At 40.4% G+C, this 22,333-nt stretch overlaps 1 protein-coding gene across 23 annotated transcripts in view; it reads left to right on the top strand.

The window, feature by feature from the left end:
• Mmd (disintegrin and metalloproteinase domain-containing protein mind-meld) overlaps nucleotides 1–22,333 on the top strand; it is a 189,574-nt gene that overhangs the window by 162,619 nt on the left and 4,622 nt on the right. For 10 of the 23 annotated variants that reach the window (XM_076313263.1, XM_076313248.1, XM_076313258.1 and 7 more), the window contains 4 exons: nucleotides 2,129–2,284; nucleotides 7,033–7,104; nucleotides 13,759–13,904; nucleotides 16,083–16,521. In XM_076313263.1, coding sequence (XP_076169378.1) covers nucleotides 2,129–2,284; nucleotides 7,033–7,104; nucleotides 13,759–13,904; nucleotides 16,083–16,521 — 813 coding nt within the window. Of the gene's footprint in view, nucleotides 1–2,128; nucleotides 2,285–7,032; nucleotides 7,105–13,758; nucleotides 13,905–16,082; nucleotides 16,522–18,815; nucleotides 18,974–19,125; nucleotides 22,279–22,333 lie in introns of those variants that run through there. The other 13 variants (XR_012992330.1, XR_012992329.1, XR_012992328.1 and 10 more) reach the window with 9 other exon arrangements.

Here is a 22,333-nt window from a genome sequence, read left to right as displayed (position 1 = left end):
ATATACTAGTCTGTATATACGTGCTTCTATTCCGACAAGAGACTGTATTGTTAGTGATAATTGAACTTGCTGAAAAAAAAAATGTTTAATTTCCGTAATTAGACTCAAACACAGGACAAGAGATCCGTAATCGTACAAGCTAATCGCTACGCCACTGACACGAATCATTTCTCCGCACGAGCATACCTAACTGCAGGATTTCTCAAATTTTTATACCCAATTTTCTCAAAATTGGTCGCTCGTCCATACCCAAATTTACACTTACGCTTGTTCTGAATGTAGATCTATCACTCTGTCCAATTTCATTGCAATCGATGAGGATCGCTCGATGCCACTCTTTCGGGATTCCCCCCCTTGCGAAAAATTCGTTACGATTTCGTGTTTCTGCTATAACTTTTTAACAAAGCGTTCGTTTGACTATGTTTAAAGGACTTTTTTCTTATTTCAACGCGCGTATACTCGATCGGTAACTACACTATTGGACGGTCCGGCCAATAATTTACTAACTCTTTTCTTTATATCTATTTGTCTGACCGTACAACCACGTCTCACCATAAACGGGGTCATACTTCTTGTCTGACCATAGACGAGGTCATACTACTTGTTTGACTGTAGATGGGACTAATGCTACTCTGTCTGACTATAAACGTGGATGATACTACTTATCTGGCCATATACGGGTAATACTACTTGACTGGATATATACGACGATACTACTTGTTTGACCATAGATGGTAATACTACTTTGTCTGGATATATGCGGGCTAACACTACTTGTCTGGCTATAAACGTGGGTGATACTACTTGCCTGGCAATAGACGAGTAATACTACTTAACTAGGTATGGATGACGATACTGCTTGTTTGGCCATGTACGGGCGATACCACTTTACCTGACCATACGCGCAATACTACTTGTCTGGCCATAGACGGTAATACTACTTATCTGGCTATATTGCGGGCTAATACTGCTTTGTCTGACTGTAACGTTGTGATACTGCTTGTCTGACCATCTACGGAGGTAATACTTGTCTAACCACGGGGTAATATTACTTGGCGGTGTGTTCGCCGGCAAGAAGTCACGCGCAAATTAGGGTCGGTAGATCTCCCGACTCCCTCGACAATGGTTCCCTTTGAACTCACTTCGTCGTCTCTTCGAGTGGAACACGTTCCGTGGGGATCGATAAAAATGGAATGTCACCTTGAATCGCGCGAAATCGCGATTTCTCTCGCCGCGAGAAATCCTCCTCGGCAAAACCGTGGCAGGACCCGACTCGTTCGTCCTCGAACGAGACACAAGACGTTTCCTGTACAAGCTGTACGTAATTGCAGAGCTTCACTTGATCCACGAGGAAACATTGTCTGTTTACATTATCGTTTTGGTTTTGAGTATTCGGTTGATGGGTACTGCAGCGGAGGGCGATCCCACACGGGTGGCTGTAAGGCCGGTTGCGGTTGTACCATTCGACTGGTTATCTGTTTCTGTTCTAATGCATGCCTCAGACACGGCTCCCCGTTGAAACTACTAACCCCCTCACCCGTAGACACGCCAAGCTTCGCTAGAACCGACCGATTCGATGCAACCGATTTGTACGAGAAGAAAGCAAAAGAAAGAAAAAAAAAAAAGAAAGAAACGAACACCACGCACGGTGTGTTCGATCGAAACGAATCTCTCGAGCGAGACACTCTCCAACGAGATTCTCCCGGATACTCCATTGGCCAGGTGGACAATGCACCTCCGCGGTAAAAAGAACAATCCACGAACCGAACACATCGTGCACTCTTACCGCAGAGAGCATCGCTCACGCACGTTTCGCCGATTATACTTTCGTGGCTACTCGTGGACAGCACGCGTGGACATGTACGCGGTCTCCCATTGGCGTAACGTCTCCCTCTTGTCCACACAAGGGGGACACCAATTACCCGTTTTAATGATCTCGAGCAACGCGCGCTGTCGACGAATCCGTTTTTTTTTTCTTTTTTTTCTCTTCTCTCTAACGAAAAGAACAAAGGTCTCTGTTATGGAAGTTCTCACTCGCTCCCGTAGTATGCACGTGCTTTTTAAACGATGTTTACCGGTTGCCATTCTCGCGGTGCCAGCACTCTCGTAACGAGCGAATTTCTCGCAGAAGGAAGAGCACCGTCCAGAAGTCCGATCAACCGTACGAGAAGAAGATCCCGCAGAAGAGTTCCAGCAGCGAATCGAAGAACCATCATCCTGAGCATGCGGTACTGGACAACGTGAACAGCAAGATTCTCAATTTCGACAGAATGCCTACTTACAGGTACGACGATTCATGCATACATCGTTTGCTTAACGAGCGATCGACATCAGAACTAGACACACTTTAGGCAACATTCCCCCGGCCGCGTTAATTAGATCTGTCCAACAATTTAGAGACATTCTCGCGTCGTTAGCTTGAAAGCTCGCGGTCCAAACTTTCGACGTACGCTTGCACACGAGACGAGACGAGAGAGAGAGAGAGAGAGAGAGAGAGAGAGAGAGAGAGAGAGAGAGAGAGAGAGAGAGAGAGGTTGCAACGTCGATCGATGAGCACGACACGCGAGCCCGGCGAACCCAGTCTTTCGAACCCTACCCGGGGTTTACACCGTTTCAACCGACCGTATGTACGTATCGCCGCGTAATGGTTGTCTTTGTAATACACCCACGTGCGAAAGTTTGGAGATGACGAAAGAATACAAACCGGGAAAAAAAAATCATAATAACAACATTGATGATGATGACGATGACGATGACGATGATGATGATGATGATGATAATGATGATATAGGTCTTGAGATACATACTTATACGCTTTTAAGAGACATACTAGGGAAGACCCCTGCAACTAGTGTTGAAAAGGATCCATCAACGATCGCCAAAGACACATCTCGCTTCTACTTATCTATTGGTTTTTCCATTAAGGTTTTTGCGTCACACGAATTCACGTCACACGGCATTCATTCGACATTCAACAAAAAAAGAAAGTCATTCGACGATCCCGACTCGCGGCTGCGTCTCCCGTCTAGATGAGCAATAGCGATGGGATATCTTATTAATGGAGATTATCGAGAAGCACAGAGTACTCGTTGCGCGATCGCGACTCGAAGCATCGAATACGGGGACACGCAAAAATATTCGGATACACACGATTTATTTTTGGTAACGTACACCGTCGGACGTAATTTATAGCACCAACGGGATCACGGTGATTCCGTGGTTCGAAACGAGACGAAAATGTAGAATAACGAAATCGCGTCGGTGGATTCGGTTTCGAGACAAGTGCGTTTGAAAATCGATTCGATTCGCGTGCACCTAATTGCATGTATATACACCGTGAACGAAAATTTGTAGTATAAATGGGTTTCGAGGAAATTTTATGGGTCGAACTAAGACGAAAATATAAATTAACGAAATTACATCGAAGGATTCGGTTTCGAGACAAGTGCATTTGAAAATCGATCCGGTACGCGTGTACCTAATTGCATATGTATACACCGTGGGTCAAAGTTAGTGGTACACGTTCACAACAGCTGACGTAACATTACGTCTTTTCGTAAGCAATAGTCGATTTCCAATGACGTAGCATTACGTCACTTTGTAAGTCACAGCTGATTGGCTCTGACTTCATGAACGCGATATTATGTCTGTTTACAAACAATAACTGACGTAATTAATCATTTTATCACGTAATATGACGTAATTATATCACTTTAAAAGCTATACAGTCGGGTGTTCTTGACGTAATATTACATCTGTTTACGAAAGCATCGATTGATGCAATCGGATCGATTACTTTTAATGTTCGGAGAATTTAATCATATTTCTCGCAATCAATTATTTTAATCAATCTTTGTTTAAATTAAATGAACTGATTAAATTTTATTCAATTAATTCATTCGTCTGGAAGATATCGTTTTAGAGTATTCATTTGGAAACTGTCCGAATATTTTTGCGACGAGAGAATTATTCTCTATCTCTTTCTCGATATTGAATCAACCGTATACAGCATGCAAACACAATTCTTTCATCATTGTTAACTTGAAACAATATTGTAACATAACGTGAAATGATTGACGTATTTTTTGTTTATTTATCGGAAAGATGGAGCGTAAAAGTCTCTATCGATGATAGAGAATGTTCACGTAAAACGTAGTACTATCGAAGAGGGGACGATTCTTGGGGAAGGAGTAAACGAAAAATGTGAAATAAAATTTCTTTTATCCGAGGTTTCGTTTTCGAGAAAATCAATTTCGAGAACACGCACGCGAGTGAATACAACTTGACAGACGTGTCTACCCGTTACTCGTTATTTCTACTTATGTTGACAGATAAAAGCATCAACAACGATATTATATGTCTTTCATCGATCTTGTTAAGTTCTAATTAGAACCAATGTGCGTTGAACAAAATTTAACCGGACTAATAATTAACAATTACGTATACCGTATAATCAAGTCAATGATTAATAATTATACGTACAGAATATATAATCAATAATCATGATCGATGAATAACGCAAATAATCAAAGCGAATATAATCATCGCGCATAATTTAGACAATATAAATATTTATCAAGTAACTAAATATACAAATGAATTAATCATGAAGTGTAAACCAATGAATTATAAAACGAATATCTACGGAAACGTAATTTGCTTTTAGCACGATTCTCGTTTTGAACATTCCAATCTACCTGATTTCGGTAAAGCTTATATTATTATCGTGTACATGCATTGCTGATTCAAATAAACGCTAAAATACTCTCTCATCGAATCATTACCAACTATTGATTTATGGTTACAGATAATAAATTATATTTATAATTACCGATTAATCACAGCACTGATCAATTGATTGGAGTTTATTATCGTTACTTAAATTGCATAATAATCAATTACTGATCAAATCTGTAATCTGTCGAAGCAAATAATACCACGTACCGTGAACCGTCGATGTTTATGAGCAGAAAGACGAGTAAAAACAACGAGCAATGATCAAACGTATTAACCAAGACGTACTCAATTGCAAGACTATCTTCAAAATTGATTTTCTCCGGAACGAAGTCGTGCAAACACAAATTGTATTCTACATTTTTGCTCTATTTTTTCTCATAGAATTATTCCTCTATGCGCTAGTACAGCAATTCCCGCTTAATTGTCACCCGCTTAAAAATACTTCGATTCTTGTGATCGACAGTTTCAGGTGAAAGCGATCGGTACGAGAAATCAAATTTCATCCATCAGTGAAAATTAGAAATTTTACATTAGACTCCACCAGTATTGTAGACATAAGCCACGGCTCATAACTATTAGTTCAATAGTACCCGAATATATACGAAAGAACCATTCTCACCTCTTTTTATGTTTCCTTAACGGTCAACAACTCAAGGAGGAGGAATGAGATAACGAAAAATAAATGAAAATTAAAATTTTCATATTTAACGTTGTATCTTCGTAAGAATATTATCAATAAATCGCTGAGGTTGTCCCGTTGAAAACAAGCCCAAACACGATTATGTTCGGACTATTTTCAAATACATGAAATTTTTTCAAAAAAGTTTTTCGAAAATCATTCACACAACGTACAGGTAAAAGTCGTCCGATTATGGTCGTGTTTGGGCTCGTTCTCATCGTGAGAATCTCGTCGAACTAACGATAATACTCTTACGAAGATACACCGAGATATATATCACACCGATACGCGCGTGGCATCGCTTTGACGCGACGACGACGCTCGATACATTCCACGATGCTTCACTTTCGTTCGAGTAAATGTGCTTTCTATTATATTGGTCATTATTTAAATATACACATACTGCTTCTCTCGGTTAATCTTCTTTTCTATCGCAATAAATTTCCAAGTGCTGTACTCCGTATTACGGTTTACACTTTCGGATCAACCGGTCAATCGTTCATCCAACCAAAGCTTTGAATCCACTGTAATCTCCGTTCTCGATTTCTCGCACCTAATCCGGAACCACTGTACCCGTCCACTGGACACAAGTGCAAACGAGCAAATCTTATTCAGTGACAATTGAGCGGGGATCACTACATATTCGCGTGACAATTCGTATACCGATTTCGGGACATTCCCTCCAAGTCCCACCGTAGGTGTTTCGATGTTTCGCGCGCTCGCGACGTTCTGGACGAATAGTCTTCTCCGTCGTTCGATGAAATTCTCACGGAATCTCGCTCGACGTGTATCCACTTGTCTCGCGAGAGAGCGTTCCTTCGATATCGAGAAAATCTGACGCGAAATTTAGATTGGGGAGAGAGACCCGCGTTCCTAGCGAAAGAGACATTTTATCATAGAAATGACTTCGAAGGCAGACGTTATGTAATACACACATACATACATGTATATACATATACTCATATACATACACGTACACATATATTACATAAATACACACACATTTATATACACATATTTCTACGGTAAAATGTCTCTTTTATATATATATGTAGATATATATACACACACACACACATATATATACACATGAAAAATATATAAATATACACACACACACACATATATATATACATACTCACACACATTATATACACACACATACGCCCAAGGTACGATCGCCGTGTAAATTCTGGAGCTTGCAAGTAACTTCCTCGTTTTTTCTCACATTTCGCGCTGACTCGAGCGAGATCAAAGGGGGGGAGGGGGGGACGTGACACGAACGACGGAGAACGGAGACACACGATATACGTCGTACGAAACGGGGAGAGCCCGCGCGCCATCGTTTCTCGCTCGAAAGCGGGGAACACCCGACACCGTCCGACGCTCGCGGTTTCCTAGGCAGCTTTAACCCTTTGCGGTCGGCGTGTACCGGCTTGGACGCGCCGATGCTCATCGCGAAACCACGACAATTCGTACCGACGGTGATCGCGATAAATATCGAGTGACCCTCGTTATCGCGTTCTCGACGAGAGAAAAAACTCGAAACGGACCGACCGCAAAGGGTCGAACGAACGTGAAATACCCGCGGCATGCCTATATTAGTACATTTCTAGCCGCAGTGAGCCCCAGCGCGTGCTGTTTCGACCCTCGAATAGCGTCGTCATCGCAGACGGGCCAAGACCCAAGTAAGTCTCATGTGTCTCGCCGTTATGTCACCATAGTTGATCGATGATCTAAAGACTCGAAACACAAAACCATGTGCCAACGAAGCAGGTCGGCGAGTAAACCGTGAAAGCGAACTTTTGCGATTCGAGACTAATCATTGGTTGTCTAACGTGAGAATTTTAGGGGTGATGGGGGGTGGGGGTGTACACTCTGGAGAGCCACGTTTTCCTATGTGGGAAGGTTAGTGTACACTCTGAGGAACCACGTTTTTGTAGATGAGAATTTTTTTGTTTTTTTTTTGTTTTTTCGTTTGTTTTTGTTTGTTCGTTTCACCCTCGATATAACGTCCACGCTGTCCTGCCTCGTTATTACTCGCGTGAAGCGACCGAAGGACCGGTCCCGTTCATCGAGTAAACCGCCGCATCCGCGCGAAGAAAGATATTCACCGCGATGTGAGTATGTTTCGGCGTGCGTACGCGCGCGTCAACACACATGCGTAAACACACACGTACACGTATACGGGCGCATACACACACCGATATACACACGTACATACACACATAGACACACATTTCTGATAAAGAACACGGTAACGGAGAGTCAAGCTGCGAACGTGATAATGTTTATAAGAGAACTCGACCAGGAATGCAACAGTAGCGATTACTCTGTAAACATAATCGGGTATACCGTGGATGCGAAACAGGAACAACGGGAAACGAATCCTTTTCGTTCCGGGACATACATATAAATTGCACTTTCGTTTCTAACCTATTTTTCCAACCTATTTTCATTCTCCCGATGAGATAATACACCACTTTCGGTGGATTTTTTGATTTTGGACCGAAAAAGAAACGGTTCGAACGAATATAATTTTAGTATCGCATAACGGCACGATGCATCTGGCCGAAAGTTCACAGTTCGTGCAACGTCCGAGGTGGGCACCTTTCGATTCGTTTCTAGCGCAATTACTTCGATCGTGGAACCTCGATAATTGGCGGGAAACTATGGTGAATCGCACGTTCACCTACGAACGTCGGTAACTGATAAAAAAAGAGACCCGTTTGTTACGTCTCCGGCCACCTATGATCATCATCACCTGGCTCCTTCCGTTTGCAACATCGTTCGTTTGGCTCGCAAGGTGCAATTTTAATCTGTGCGCAAAGAATGGTGCATCGTGCACCCCGGGTGTCATGTGTGAAAATATTAGGTATAACGGCTCGATAATTTTAGAGGTGTAAGGAAGATTAAAGTAACGCACCTGGCGCTACGAATATCGATTCTTTCCCGCATTTTTCCATCGAAGCGAAACGAGAGTCATCGTTTCTTTTTTTTGATCGATGCAACGATGCAAGTGCAATATCTGCTTGCACTTGTTTTCCAAATATAAATATACATTTGTTCCTTCGTATAATTTAAATCGATTCTTCTCTTCTTATATAATTTAAAATTGTTGAACCATGACCATTGAAAATATAATACCTTACGAGGTATTTCGTATTTTATGTTAGGATATTACTTTGTTCCAGCAGATGTAGGTTAAGTTCCACTCGAACATTTGAATATTTTGTTACCCGTTTCCTTCCTTTTTTTATAACATTCTTACGTTGCGCAGGGGTTACACTCGTACAATTAATTTCAATTTCAACTTTCACGTCCCGCACAGGGAATTCGCCTTTTTCCTCCATGAATTTGTTGCATCTTCGCTTAGAGAAGAGCTACAGCTTGTCCCCGTTTCTAGAATCACCCTGTATAATTTTTTACCTGCTCGTAAAAGTACACATTACAGAGCTGACAGAGTGGTGTGTATTTAGGTTACAAGTGTTGTAAATAAAAAATAAAGCATCCTCGCTCGACGTCAAGGAAACAATTCCTCTTTGCGAAAGAAAAATGTATATATTCCGAAAATTATGTATTAATTAAAATATGACTACGATTCGGCATCATTGTTGCGATTATGAACGAGGTCTATTAAAAAAAAGAAAAATTATTCGATGTACGAGAATCAAATTCACGACAATCTCGAACATTTCAACTTCAGCTTATGTCATTCGCAGCACGGCCACTTGCAAATACAGATAGTAGTATTTATATTTATTTACATTACAAAACAGTTGTAACTTCACCTATATATATATATATATATATATATATATATATATATATATATATATTATCTTACTTGGTGCCAATTTATTTATTTAAATTAGAATACAGGGTATGTAAATAATTACTATTAATTAGTTACTTGCGTCTATAAAATTATCGAGCTATTGCACAAAACGTTTTGCACAAAGCTACTGGGATACGTGATCCACCATTTTACGAAGGTATTACTAAAATCGAAGATGAACCAAAATGGTCGTTGCTTTCCTCAATGACTCCGCCAATGAAACGTAACGAACGAGGTTTAAGCGCGATTGTGCAATTATCGAGGTTCTACTGTACGTAGAATGAGCCCATCTTTGCACGATGTTCGTACATTCGTTCGTTCATCTACACAGTCTGGTTCAGAGTCTGACAGCAGCTGTTGTCAGATTTTACTTCGCCTTTCATTGTTCATATATTCGTGTTTACTTTTTACCGAGTTTTGTTTGTCACGTATACGTATGTATGTACACACTCGGGCCGGAGAGCACTCGCGTGGTTACATTTGATTTTTCAACGTTATTTAATATTACCCTGGACGAATACGTAATTCGCTATCGATGCGGCAAATGCAATTTTTTGCATAGAGAAACAATCTACCGACTGATTGCACACTTAAAAGAACTAAATAAAATTTTAGTACGGGACAGTAAGCATTGTTAGTAGTATATTGTGAATATTGTTCTGTTACTTCGAGCGATGAGTTTTATTTCAGGATAAATTACTCCATTTTGTTTCGAAGAATTGTATCAGTCGATGTAAATCTTCAAGCTGTTTCCCATTTGCAGAGCTCTTGACGGTTCTCCCCAAAAATTGTCTATTACAGTAATTTCCACATTCAAGGGACAATCCTTAACCCGGATTCGAGTGATAAAACGACGTCGTTCAGGCTGTTTTTGATTATACGTTATTCGAACCGCTTGTGAAACGTTTCCATTTATGTGTAATTGAAGATAGTATGAATGGAACCGTGTTTTGACTCATGGTTATGGAAAAAACCTCGACAATCCATTAATAATACTCTCGTAAAGATACAATAAAAAATATAAGAATTTTTATTTTGGTTTATTTTTTATCAACGGTTGATATATCGATTCGCACTGGCTCATTCGCGCATGATGTATTCCATTTAGATTTCCATCTGAGCTTGAGATAAAAATCGCTACCTACCCCGCTTTCAAGCGACTTTACAGTCCGGATATTTTATTACATGAAATATTTCTCTTTACATAATACACATTATGTAAAAACCTAAAGTACAAAAAAATTCACGACAAAATGGAGTAACTTCTCGTGCAACGCAACCTGCTGACTGCACAAATTGCACAGATCGAAAAATATAAGAAAAATTAAAAACGGTTTTACAGACTGCTACGAACAACGTTCACTGTTTCGTATTAAATTTCTATTTATACATTTTAAGCGCGTTATCATTTTGTCCAGATCGTTTCTCTACGCACAAAAACTATTTGTTGCAACAATCTATCAACGAATTCCCTATTATTAATATCCATTAATGCCCACTCTTTGTAATTAGAAGTTACCGAATACATCGTTGGGAACATACGTAGATAGCACTCGTTTTGTCCGAGTGTGTGCATCGCTGTTCGCGCGTTTCGAACGCAACACGCTCGATTTCGAAAAGTCTGAATCAATGGCATCATACATGTACTTCACGTTCCAACACACACGCTGTGGTCAATCCAAGCAGAGGAGAAGTAAAGTGCATGCGTAGAAATTGCTTGGCTTGTCTTTTCACCCTGGCACCTGGCATGATTTTTCTTTTGAATGCAGCGCACAAAAATCATCGAGTTCCATCGATAGAACGAACATCGTTCGCGACAACGAACACTCGCACCCTAGCACCCGAGCATGTTCTTCATTCGTTACTATATACCCCGGACACGACCGTATCGAAGCGACAAACCGTACGAATTTATCGATCGGAGAAACAAAACGGATCGCGCGCGAGATTTTGAAAACGGGGGCCATTCCGCTCGAAACGATCGCTTTTTGCACTCAAGAATTTCGATACAATAGAAATATGGGAAACACCCGCTTAATTGTCGCTCGAAAGCAACATGAGCGTTATCCCAAGTGAGAGAGATTAAACACAGCGTGGAGATAAAACGTATAGGTCTGGAAGGAATATAGGTCCTGTTGAACCGAACTTGTGAATGGTGACATTTTGTTTCTCTTTTACCCTGTATGATTCATCCTGAATGGTAATTATAATATTTTTATATTATAATATTTTATGCTTGGACTTATTGTCATCGAGAAAATTTTACTAATACTTTGGTAATGGTTGAACGAGGGTACTACGAATAGTTTATCTTTCAGTGTTTATCTTCGTTCACTTCATGCGTCGCTTTAAAGTTTCAATCGCTTGTTTTTGATCTATTTCTCTCGCACTCGGTGCATCTTCGTTCGGTCTCCGCATCGGAATCTACGTACATACACCATGGATTAAAATTCATAGCATAAATAGGATCGAGAAGATTCTATGGTTCGAATGAATCGAAAATAAAGAATAACAATATTTGCGTCAGATGCTTCGCTTTCGAGATAAATGCACTTGAAAATCAGTTCAGTGCATCTAACGGATGAATGGTGACACGGATTTCACTGTAGACGGCTACTATGATTGTTTTTGTACAAAATACACTCTTTACTATGAATACTTACCTATTAATGCATTCTTAAGGTATACGAATGTCACTTTGAATGACATCGGTTAGTTGTACTAATTTTCAAATAGATTTTGCTCGAAAACGAAGCCTCCAATGAAATTTCGTTATTCTATATTTTCGTTTTATTTCGAGGCATAGAAACTCCCCTGATCTTATTCGTACCACGAATTTTAATCTATGGTGTATACCGAAGAACTGGAAAGAATGCCTCTGAATTTAAATTGAATTATCGAAATCAGAATTTCTGGAAATGATTCTCGTATCATTGATCGGAAGTTCTTATCGCGTGAACTTACGACTATTGACGTCGTTATTATGGAAGCACAATTTAAAAACGCAAAGACGAATTTCTTTCGCGTCGTGTGTATTCCTCGGGGGCAATCTTTGTAGCTGCTCGCAGTACATGCGAGACTTGACCTCGGTTCAAGATTAGAAAAGTCTTCGGGACCTGTTCAGCGACGATTAAACGAGGGTCAGTATACGAAACATTCTACGTAAAAATACAGAGCGCTTCGGTGATCCGTTTCCTGGTTTCGAATTTCTTCAAAAAAAATTTATTTCTTCGAATTCGTGAAATTGTGCGAAATTTCAAAAATTTCCAAAACAAGAATTTTTTTACAATTTCCGTATTCGAAGACCGATGTAACTTTCGACTCAAAATGGAAATTTATCTCTAAAAACCGACCATTTCGAACGAAAACGAAAGAAAAACAAACCCGTTACTGTTCACATTTTCTAAATATTCTAGTTAACAAAAAACAAAACCACCCGATCGATTTCTTACTTGTCGCTGAAAATTCTACTTGAATGTACCACTTGGTTCACTTCACGCGCACGATTCGCGACACTACGATTATGAAAAACTAAATGGTAAAATTAATTCACCGCGAAGGTTTTTCTTTACCATCGATTAATACGACGATAAAACGTTTCGGGCTGCGATACTCGAGCACGAGAAACGTGCTTTTCGTTCCAATCGATAAAAATACAAATATGAAATGAAAGAATAGAAATTTCGAAAAAGTCTAGAGCAGTACGCTCGAAACGTGCGTACTTGACAAACGACGGTCTTCGTCTAGCGTGGAAATGGGCCGATCTCGCGAACTGTTTTCATCTTTTAAACAAATTCGAAACCACGGATGGGGAAACGATCGTTTCGACCTTCGTATTTCCTCTTGGACCACCATGGTATTTCTATCTCGAGTAAAAAGTGCAAAGTGTGATCGATTCGATGCGGAACGACCTAGCTCGCTACAGTTGCACTCGGTGAATCGTTAAACGCGACCGAAGAAGGGGAGAGTAACACGGGCGGGACTTGCTCCGGAACACGCGTGCGGTTTCAATCGGACGAAAAAGACTCTCGAGGATGAGACCTCTCGAACGATTCCCGCGTTCGTGTTCGCGTCGCGTTTTTAATTGGTAGCTCGTTGAAGACGAAGCCGCGAACCGCCGACGTTATCACGTCACCACGTCGGCCACACCGATCTAAAGGGACGCCTTACGACGAAAACGAGTGCCTGCACAGAGCCCGGAGCGGGAAACGCGGAGACAAATGATGCGTTCACTGTTTACGAGTCTCGACGTTCACAGGTGCGACTCGTGAGATGAATCGATAAAGATGACGCGAAAAGAAAAGAGAACGCGCGTGCACAGGATACCGTTTGATCGGACGATCGGGTTTATTTCCATCCTCTGTGCCCTCCCATAAGATCACGAGACACTCCGAGTTCGTTCGTGAACACACCGTGAACGTCGAACGGTTATATACAATGATCGCGAAATATCGTCGTTGTACGACACGCGATGAAAACTGTTCTTTTACGTGGCCATTTTCAGGGAGCACAAATCGCAGCTGAAGAGGCACGGGATTAGCGAGGACGACGGAGGTACGGGCACAGAGGAGGTTGTCTCTTTCATTGATCTCCAACCAAACCATCTGTCAAAGCCTGAGAAGGGAATTTTAAAGAAACACGGTTGTTACGGTATTCTAATGACTGCTAGTCGTACACAAAGATAATTAACAAAAAATATATATACACACATGTGGGCAGAGACGATCTCACAAAAGCCCCATGAAGGTAAGGTGCAAGGAGCTCGAGTCTACGACGAACCCCGGTTAGATGAACCGTGACGTCTGCGAGTACGGAGCGGCGATTGGTCGGAACTCCTCCTACATCGAGTGGAGGGAGAGTCTTCGAGTTTGGTGGGGGTTGAGTCACTTAAACCTCGCCATACCACGCCTGGTCTTGGAAATTGAGAAACCGAAACGATAAAGTGATAGAATTTTTATTCGAAATATTTGTACAAGGTCAAATTACGAGTCCGGTTGGACTCAGGCTTTAACAGCACGACGTGACGGTAAATTATAACGTAATGTTAACAATGTGTTCCAAAGATATTATTGACGAAAAATTAATTTTTCACTTTTTGCTTTCATCTTACAATTAGTGAAACTCTGAATCGTAAATGACCGAACCAGCGATATCGGTATTTCGGTGATGATTTCAGTATTACGAGAGTGAGTGGCAATTCGTAGTACGACTGAACGGGAAGAGATTCTACGTGACAAAAAAAGGAAGAAAATTTTTGTATAAGACTTTTTTATCCGGAGCTCTATTTTCGAGAAAATCGACTTTAAAGTTTGTTCATGTTTGCAAACGATTTAGTCGTCGTTTATTCTTCTACCGCGATTATCTCCGTGCGAGATAGTGTTTACAAATATTGTTTATCACGTGTTTAAATGACTACAAAGCGTTTCTACTGATAATTAACTTTTGTATATTATTACTTTCTATTGCAATAATACGATACAGTACGCTAATACAAGTATTGAAAACATCCTTCTCGTTGCTGACACTTGTTGGCGATGACTTAACAACATGAGATAGATAAGAATGACTTATTACACAGTTTGATAAACTGTATCTTCCACCGTAAACCGAACTATGTAATAAAACGAATGTTTTCATCATTGTCAATATTTGTACCGTCTCAGAGAGATACAACCACGGTAGCATACACCACAACTCGTTTACAAAGTTGAACAAACTTTAAAATCAATTTTGTCCAAACGAAGCCCCGAATGAAAAAATATTATACCAAATATTTTTCATATTTCTTCACGTAGAATCACTCCATGCTCGATTGTAATACGAATTCCGGTCCATACTGTATATCGACAATATATTGGGTTGTTCCGAAAGTCATTTCGTTTTTTTTTTTTTTTTTTTTGTGAAAATGAAACACGATTTTTTAAAGTGTATAAACATTTTATTAAATTATATATTCTCTATTTTGGCAAACAAAATGACTTTCCGAACAATCTAATAGCTTTGCTGTTATAATACCGATATTAAGTCTCTACAGGGTGCCCCTAAATCGTTAACTAGGAGAAGTGAGAGAATGTAACACGATGGGGAGGTGTGTTAAAGACATTGGTGTGGGGAAACTCGTGCTCCAGTATACAAGAAGTATATAAAAAGTCCTATTATTTATAAATAATATATTTTCTTATATATTATTATGTCTAAGTAACAATTATTATTAAATATCATTCATAAAAAGAGAAATAAATTACCAAAATTACGCGAATAAAGTTGATAATTGAATTATCCTTTTTCTTATATATTCGTGTAAGTAACAATTATTATTACGTATCATATATAAAAAGAGAAATAAATTATTAAAATTACATTAACAAAATCAATAATTGAATTAGTATTTCGTTGTGTATTTTCTGTACATTCAGAAATTTAGCCCTATTACGAATATAATAATTTCGTACACGCGACAGAGCGTGAGCTTCCCCGCTCTAATGCGGGGACAGTCTCCACCGTACAACCTACTCCCACTCCTTTCAATTAGGGACCTAGGGAATCCGATCTGACCACCCAGAGACACCCTGGAACGGTCAATTTTGTAAACGAGTTGTGCTATGTGCTACCATTTTTACGTGACAGTACAAATATTGTTAACGATGAAAACATTCGTTTCGTTACACAGTACGAACCAAAGTTAGAGAAAGTGAACGATCGAGTAAAAATTCTCGAGCTCTTCCGCACCCAACCTTCGTGCACGATATGCGTTGTTTACTCGGCGGTGTGATTGTCACGACGCTTGAACGTTAACCGGGAATCCCCCACGTTTATCCCTGAGTACAGCGAGTGGGACCGTGGGCGATCTGGAGTGCACACTGGACCAACTGAACGGGTACCACGAGAACATCATGGAGACGCTGAGAACCGCGAATACCCATTGCAAGCTGTCCGGTACACCATCGGCCAGCGGTAACCTGATCGACGACGAGGCGTTGCGCAAATCTCTGACCGAGTGCAACTACCCGGACACCTGCTGCAAGGACATCAACGGACCGGATCATATCGACAACCAGGAGGACGACGACGACGACGAGGTCATGGAAGAGGACGACACCTGCAGCCCGATACGCATACGTACACTGGACGACATCATCAAGCAGCTTGAACGTCACTCGATGCGTTACATGAGCCCGTGCGGCTCCGAGGAGATCCGGACGTCCGAGAACGAGGGAGATCGTCACTACAGAATAGATTCGTCCGTTTGTAGCGAGTCCTCGCAAGGGTAAGAACTCCAAAGCGGCAAGAATACTCGCGCTTCGCCAATGCTTACGTTCATTTCTCGACGTTCTCATCGCTTCTACCGTTCGATCGTCGTTCTTTGCCATCGAATGCTTCGATCGCGGCCGAGTTGGACCCGACGATCGCTTTTTCGTTCTTTCTTCTTATTATACTTCTTCTTCCTTTTATTCTTCTTCTTCTTCTTCTTCTATTTTTTCTTCCAATTCTTCTTCTTCTACTTCTACCTTATCTACTTCTTTTCTAGAGGATTATTCGGTCGTGGTGTGTTCCAGGATATCGGACAAATTTTTTAAGTAGAAACTTTTGAACGTTCGCGAATCGCTCGGTGAACGTTGACCGGGGGAACACCACTTCGATGGAAGGAACAAAAGGATCGATTTCTTTGTTAATCTATTTGCAAAGAAAGTGTCTCCTCGACGCGTCGTTAATGAAACGAACGAGGAAAGAAGAGAGGAAGGCGGGGACGGTCGAGCTCGAAACAACGATTCCAAATACCGAAATATCGATTTATGGTGGCCAACTATCGGCTGTTGGCCATGTGGAAAGGACGCTACTTAGGAGACAGTAAAGAACTTTTCTCGTATCGGATGTCATCACCGTTGTCCCAAGTTCTCTGTTGGCGATTTAAGTTTTTCTCTTCTTCTACGTTTCTCCCCTACTTCTTTTCTAGAGAATTACCCGGTCGCAGGGGTGTTCTTGGATTTCGGAAAAACTTTCAAAGCAGACAGGTCTTGTTTGGGTAAACGTTGACAGGGGAACACCACTTCGATGGAAGGATGATAGGATTGATTTGATTTCTCAATTCATTTCCAACAAATATATTTCTTTGTCCTATTCAACCTGGGAAGACAAAAGGGGAGAGTTAAACTCCATGTAAATATGTTACTATGTGAACAAAATGGTATTATAGGGAAAAACTGGTCGGTTTACCAATTTTTCAATTCCTGGATACATGTGTAAACTTGATTCTAGTAGAATAGAGAGAGGTAACGTACTTATTTTTAAAAGTCGTTTAAACAAATGAAATATGTGAAAAACGCAAGTGAGCTCGTCAAGTCCCCCCTACCCTTCTTGTTTTAGGTTTTCAATATGATTTCTCGTTACAATCAGCCCTTCTGGGGCAAGAAATACACACTAGAAACAAATATTTGGTAACTATAATTTTCGATAAAAGAAATTGAACGCCACTGACCGTTCCACCTAAAAGAAACGATCTAATTATCTCCTTCAATTGCAATGATACGAAAGAATGTTTCATACTTAATTTTAGTGGTTTCAAGAAGCGGAATACGCTTCGAAGATAATATATTTTCAATGTCGTCGTTTCAGACGTTTCAAGATCGACCATGCTTCTCACACCTGGAAGTACTACGTGTAGTTTCTCCCGTACGTTGTAGTTAACACGAATATGCATTCAGACGTGTATAATAATACGTCCTTGGAACGACCTTGGACTTTGAAATTGTAAATTAAATCGTACAACTTACTTCAAAACAAGCAGTCATTTTCAACGTGAAGACATTACAATCCGTTGCGTGCTCGTCTTGAACAACGTATCACCATAGAGGGACATCGACATCGAGAAAGTGAGTTAACATCTTAATGATTTCTTTTTTTTTTATTTCTGTCGTGCGATGATAAACTTGTTCGTTTGCATTTACAGGTTGTCGCTGAAACCTGGTATCTCGGAAGAAAACGAGTTTCGTGTATTTCGCTTTCAATTGTTGAGCCCATGGTCGTTTCAAGATCGTTTTAAAGTCACGTTGGTGTCAAAGCCTGAATGCATATTCGTGACAGCTACAATATACGGGAAGAAAGTATATACCTCAACGAACAAAAGGGGAAACACGAATGACTTCGAAACCTCTGGCAAAAAGAAAATAATATCGAGAACGCATAGGTAGTCTATTTCGGATGAGACGACCGATATAGAAAATTCGAATTCGAATTCTAATCCGACGCTACCAGTTTTCCAACATCGTTGGAAAGCCTAGACGTTTTAGAAATTACGTTGTTTTGAAAAACGTTTACTTTCCAACAAACGTTAAACAAAACAATGTGGATTGTGCAGAAAAAATGGACAACTTCGAAGCCTACCTCTAACACTATAATATTAAAATATAGGATTCGAATTTCCAGTGGACCGATCCAATAACATCTGCGAATAATCCTGTGTATCGATTCGAAAAGAATCAATTTTCGGAAAAAAAAATCAATGCAAGTATCGATTATTTTACAAACAATAATCGCTAATTTATCGTAACTCGTCTGATGCAGGACCATGCAGCGAACCTTCTACTGTAGATGCAGCTCCTTCGATGGCAGTTCTCGCTTGTCTTCGTAATAATGTTGCCTCCCGTGTCGACTCTCGCAATATACCGCAACGATTGGTTCAATTTTAATGTTTAACGTTTACGAAATACCCAACCAGCGAGGTAAGTCGCGATTTCTGCGATCGAACCACCGCTTGGCATCGCGTTTAAAGCGAATTTCTCGATGATTGCGTGCATACAAACTTTCATTGTTGTTTTGCATGAATCTATTCGAACAACGTTCCTACAAATCTTGTTTGCTCGTGTCTTCGTAGGTTGGAACCGATATGTTGCAAACCAACACAGGAAGAGCCTGCTTACGATTATATTCGCAAAGTTCTCCAGCAACAATTTGCTATTTGCCATGTACACCATGAATGCTCCCTTTCGCGACAACGATCGTGCATCGATTTCTCAGGATTATTAAAATATCATTCTTTGCATTTCCAACGAAGTCGTAATTTTTCCGGGCAACAAATCCGAAATAACTGTACACGACTTGTCGATTAATTTCGTCGTTAGTTTTCTGTAATTTTCTTCTTGCATTTTACGTAGTCGCAAACCCATCCACGTTTGAACACGCCCCTTTCTATTTGAAAACAAGATCCACCCACGTAAACCGTCCAACAAGAAGAGCGAACTAGATACATCCGACGGGAACGTTAACGTAAACTGAAAACTTTAATATCTCTCTGATTTTTGGAACATCCTGTACATTTTTTGTTGTATCTTCGCGAAACTGTCGTCAATCGATTGACGGTATTTTTTCGATGAAAATGAGTCCAAACACGACCGTATTCGGACTATTTTTACTTACGCGTTGTACGAAAAATTTTTGAAAAACTGTTTTGAAAAAATTACGTACAATTAAAAATAGCCCAAGTGAGGCCGTGTTTGGGCTCATTTTACACGTGACAACCTCGACGATCCATTGATAATATTCTCACGAAGATACAATATCAAATATCAAACTCTTCATTTTCATTGTCGAATAAAATTCGATCCTGGCGGTGTACTTTCTCTAAGTTTCGCGGAACACATCATATCTGCGCTATTCTTTCGAATCTCTCCTTAATATTCGACAAGTGTTCTTAGAATATTTCGAGACTTGTTCCTATTGGAACTATGTTAAACTCCAGCAGCGAAAATTACTCAAAAGTAAATCTTGCAATTGCTGGAGATTAGAATAAGAGTGTTCCGTACTCGACATCGATGATTCGAATTCGATGATAAGGGAAAGCTTCTAGACCTGTGAGCATTATGCGTAGAACATGACACACAATATTCTTAGAACATCAAACGCTTCGGCAAAATTCAAAAATCGATCTTTCAACATCCTCAAATTGGTGTTCCCTGTTAACGACACGAAAGTGTCATCGTTAGAGATGGGATCAAGTTCAATTTGTATTCGACGGAGAAAAGAAAAATCGGTCCTGAAAGTCTCTCTTCCTTCGTGAAGCATATTCGTACACTACTTAATTATATTAGATTGTTCGGAAAGTCATTTCGTTTTTTTTTTTTTGGTGAAAATGAAACATGAATCTTTTAGAATGTATAAACATTTTATTAAATTATATATTCTCCATTTTGGAAAACTAAATGACTTTCCGAACAACCCAATAGTACCATGTTCCCCTTAACTCGGGACCGATCGTTCATTCCCCATACAATATCCGCAGATACGAGTCAATTACAAAGTGAGTCGACCTATTCCAACGCAAACGTAAAATCGAATCACGCGCCTTTTTGTACTATTGGTCGAATTTTTCGCATCAACAGATCCAGGCTTGCGACTTCGTGCAAATAGATAAAACGACTTATTCCCTTTTCTTTTTACACGGAGGAAATCTTTCAAAAATTGCCCTGACCTCTATCCGTTGAAATTCTCACATGATTTCGGGAGGGGGAACACCGAGAACTGTCAGCGACATAGTATTCGGTACTCCCCCTCCTCACTATGATGCACTACCCGTGCACGTCCCACTCCTCTGACCCCGTGTAACGTTCCAACTGCCATCTTACCAACGATGAACAGTACTATGCGTTGCTGGAAAGATGACAAGCGAAAAGAGTGATCTTAGTCACGCGTGGTCCTTAGTTACAGTGTATCATTGGTTGAAATAAACCTCATCCACTGAACAATCGCCTTGCCTGACAAAGAGGGGAAACCAGATGCGAAACAAAACGAAATAACATGAAGCGAGCGGTGCGACAGTGGGGACTACGGGAGAGTAAAAAGTTGAACTTAAGGCACGTTCTCACGTGACAGTGTAACAGGTCACTTTTACAATTTCTAGATGACATTCGTTACTTTTAGAACACCTTGTAATAAACTAATTTTAGCATCTGTTCGTATCGTTCTTGAAATGATAAAGTTTGTTGCCAAAGAATCAAAATTATCAGATTAATGCTATAAATAATAAAATTACAACGTTAGTGTAATTTTGTTATATTATATATATATATATACAGTCATAAAATTCAAAACGTTGGATTTGTTATTGCAACATCGAATACTACACTGTCGTGCAGTGTCGTGACTTTCACTGTCACGTGAGAACATACCTTTAGGTGGAGTCAGCGTTGTACCCCACTTACCTCTGTGCCGACCCATCGGCCATCTTTTCAGCAACCCACAGAACACGAATCGTGCTGTTGGAGTGTGCAACGCTTTCAATTTCTAATTAAGATGCTCCTCGAAGTATCGAAGCTACTATCTCGGTATTCTACTCGGAAGTATCGATTAAATATTAACCAAGTATTTTTAAAAAGTGATAATCGAAACTCGAACCTACCGGCAAGGTGCTTGATCCCATCCACTAGTTTTAGTCGTCGAGAACGAACGGAGTACTCGTGCTCGGTTCGATCTTGGCTTATTTCTTACGTATCGTTCTACTTTGCGTATACGATGAAACCTCTCACACGCTGGCGCAACTCACTGTTGTTACTCATTTCTATACTGTATCGATGCGTCGTTGCTTAACATTTTACTTCTCTCGCCACTTTGTTCTTTCTTCCTTTCTTCTTTCTTTCTCTCTTTCTTTCTCTCTGTCTTTTATACGCTTCCTAACTTGCGCATATAATACAGCTATCAGACCCATGGAACGCGTGGTCTGACTTTATACAGTAGGCGTTAGCGTAGATACGTTGCAGCGAAATCTACCATACCACCCGTACATAGGCGATTAAGGAACGATCCGCGCGAACACGCATGCACTTGCATCGTAGACTCGCGTGGTCGTCCACGAAACACACATGCAGAGTCTGTTTATACCGTGTCCCTATCGTGTTTCCGTCTGGGGCAAGTAGATGCACCTGCTTAGGGAGACTATTCGGGGTATTTGGACAGACGTACACGTACATCGCGCGAAAAGAATCTCGATTTGTCGAATAACCAACTTCCCGATAGCACCGTCCGCAGCTCGCGAGAGAGAGAAAAAGAAAGGAAAAGAAAATACCTTTTTTTTTCGAATAAAAAAAAAA

Source organism: Ptiloglossa arizonensis, chromosome 5, assembly GCF_051014685.1.
Source record: "Ptiloglossa arizonensis isolate GNS036 chromosome 5, iyPtiAriz1_principal, whole genome shotgun sequence".
Lineage (NCBI taxonomy): Eukaryota > Metazoa > Arthropoda > Insecta > Hymenoptera > Colletidae > Ptiloglossa > Ptiloglossa arizonensis.
This window is presented reverse-complemented; position numbering and strand designations above follow the sequence as displayed.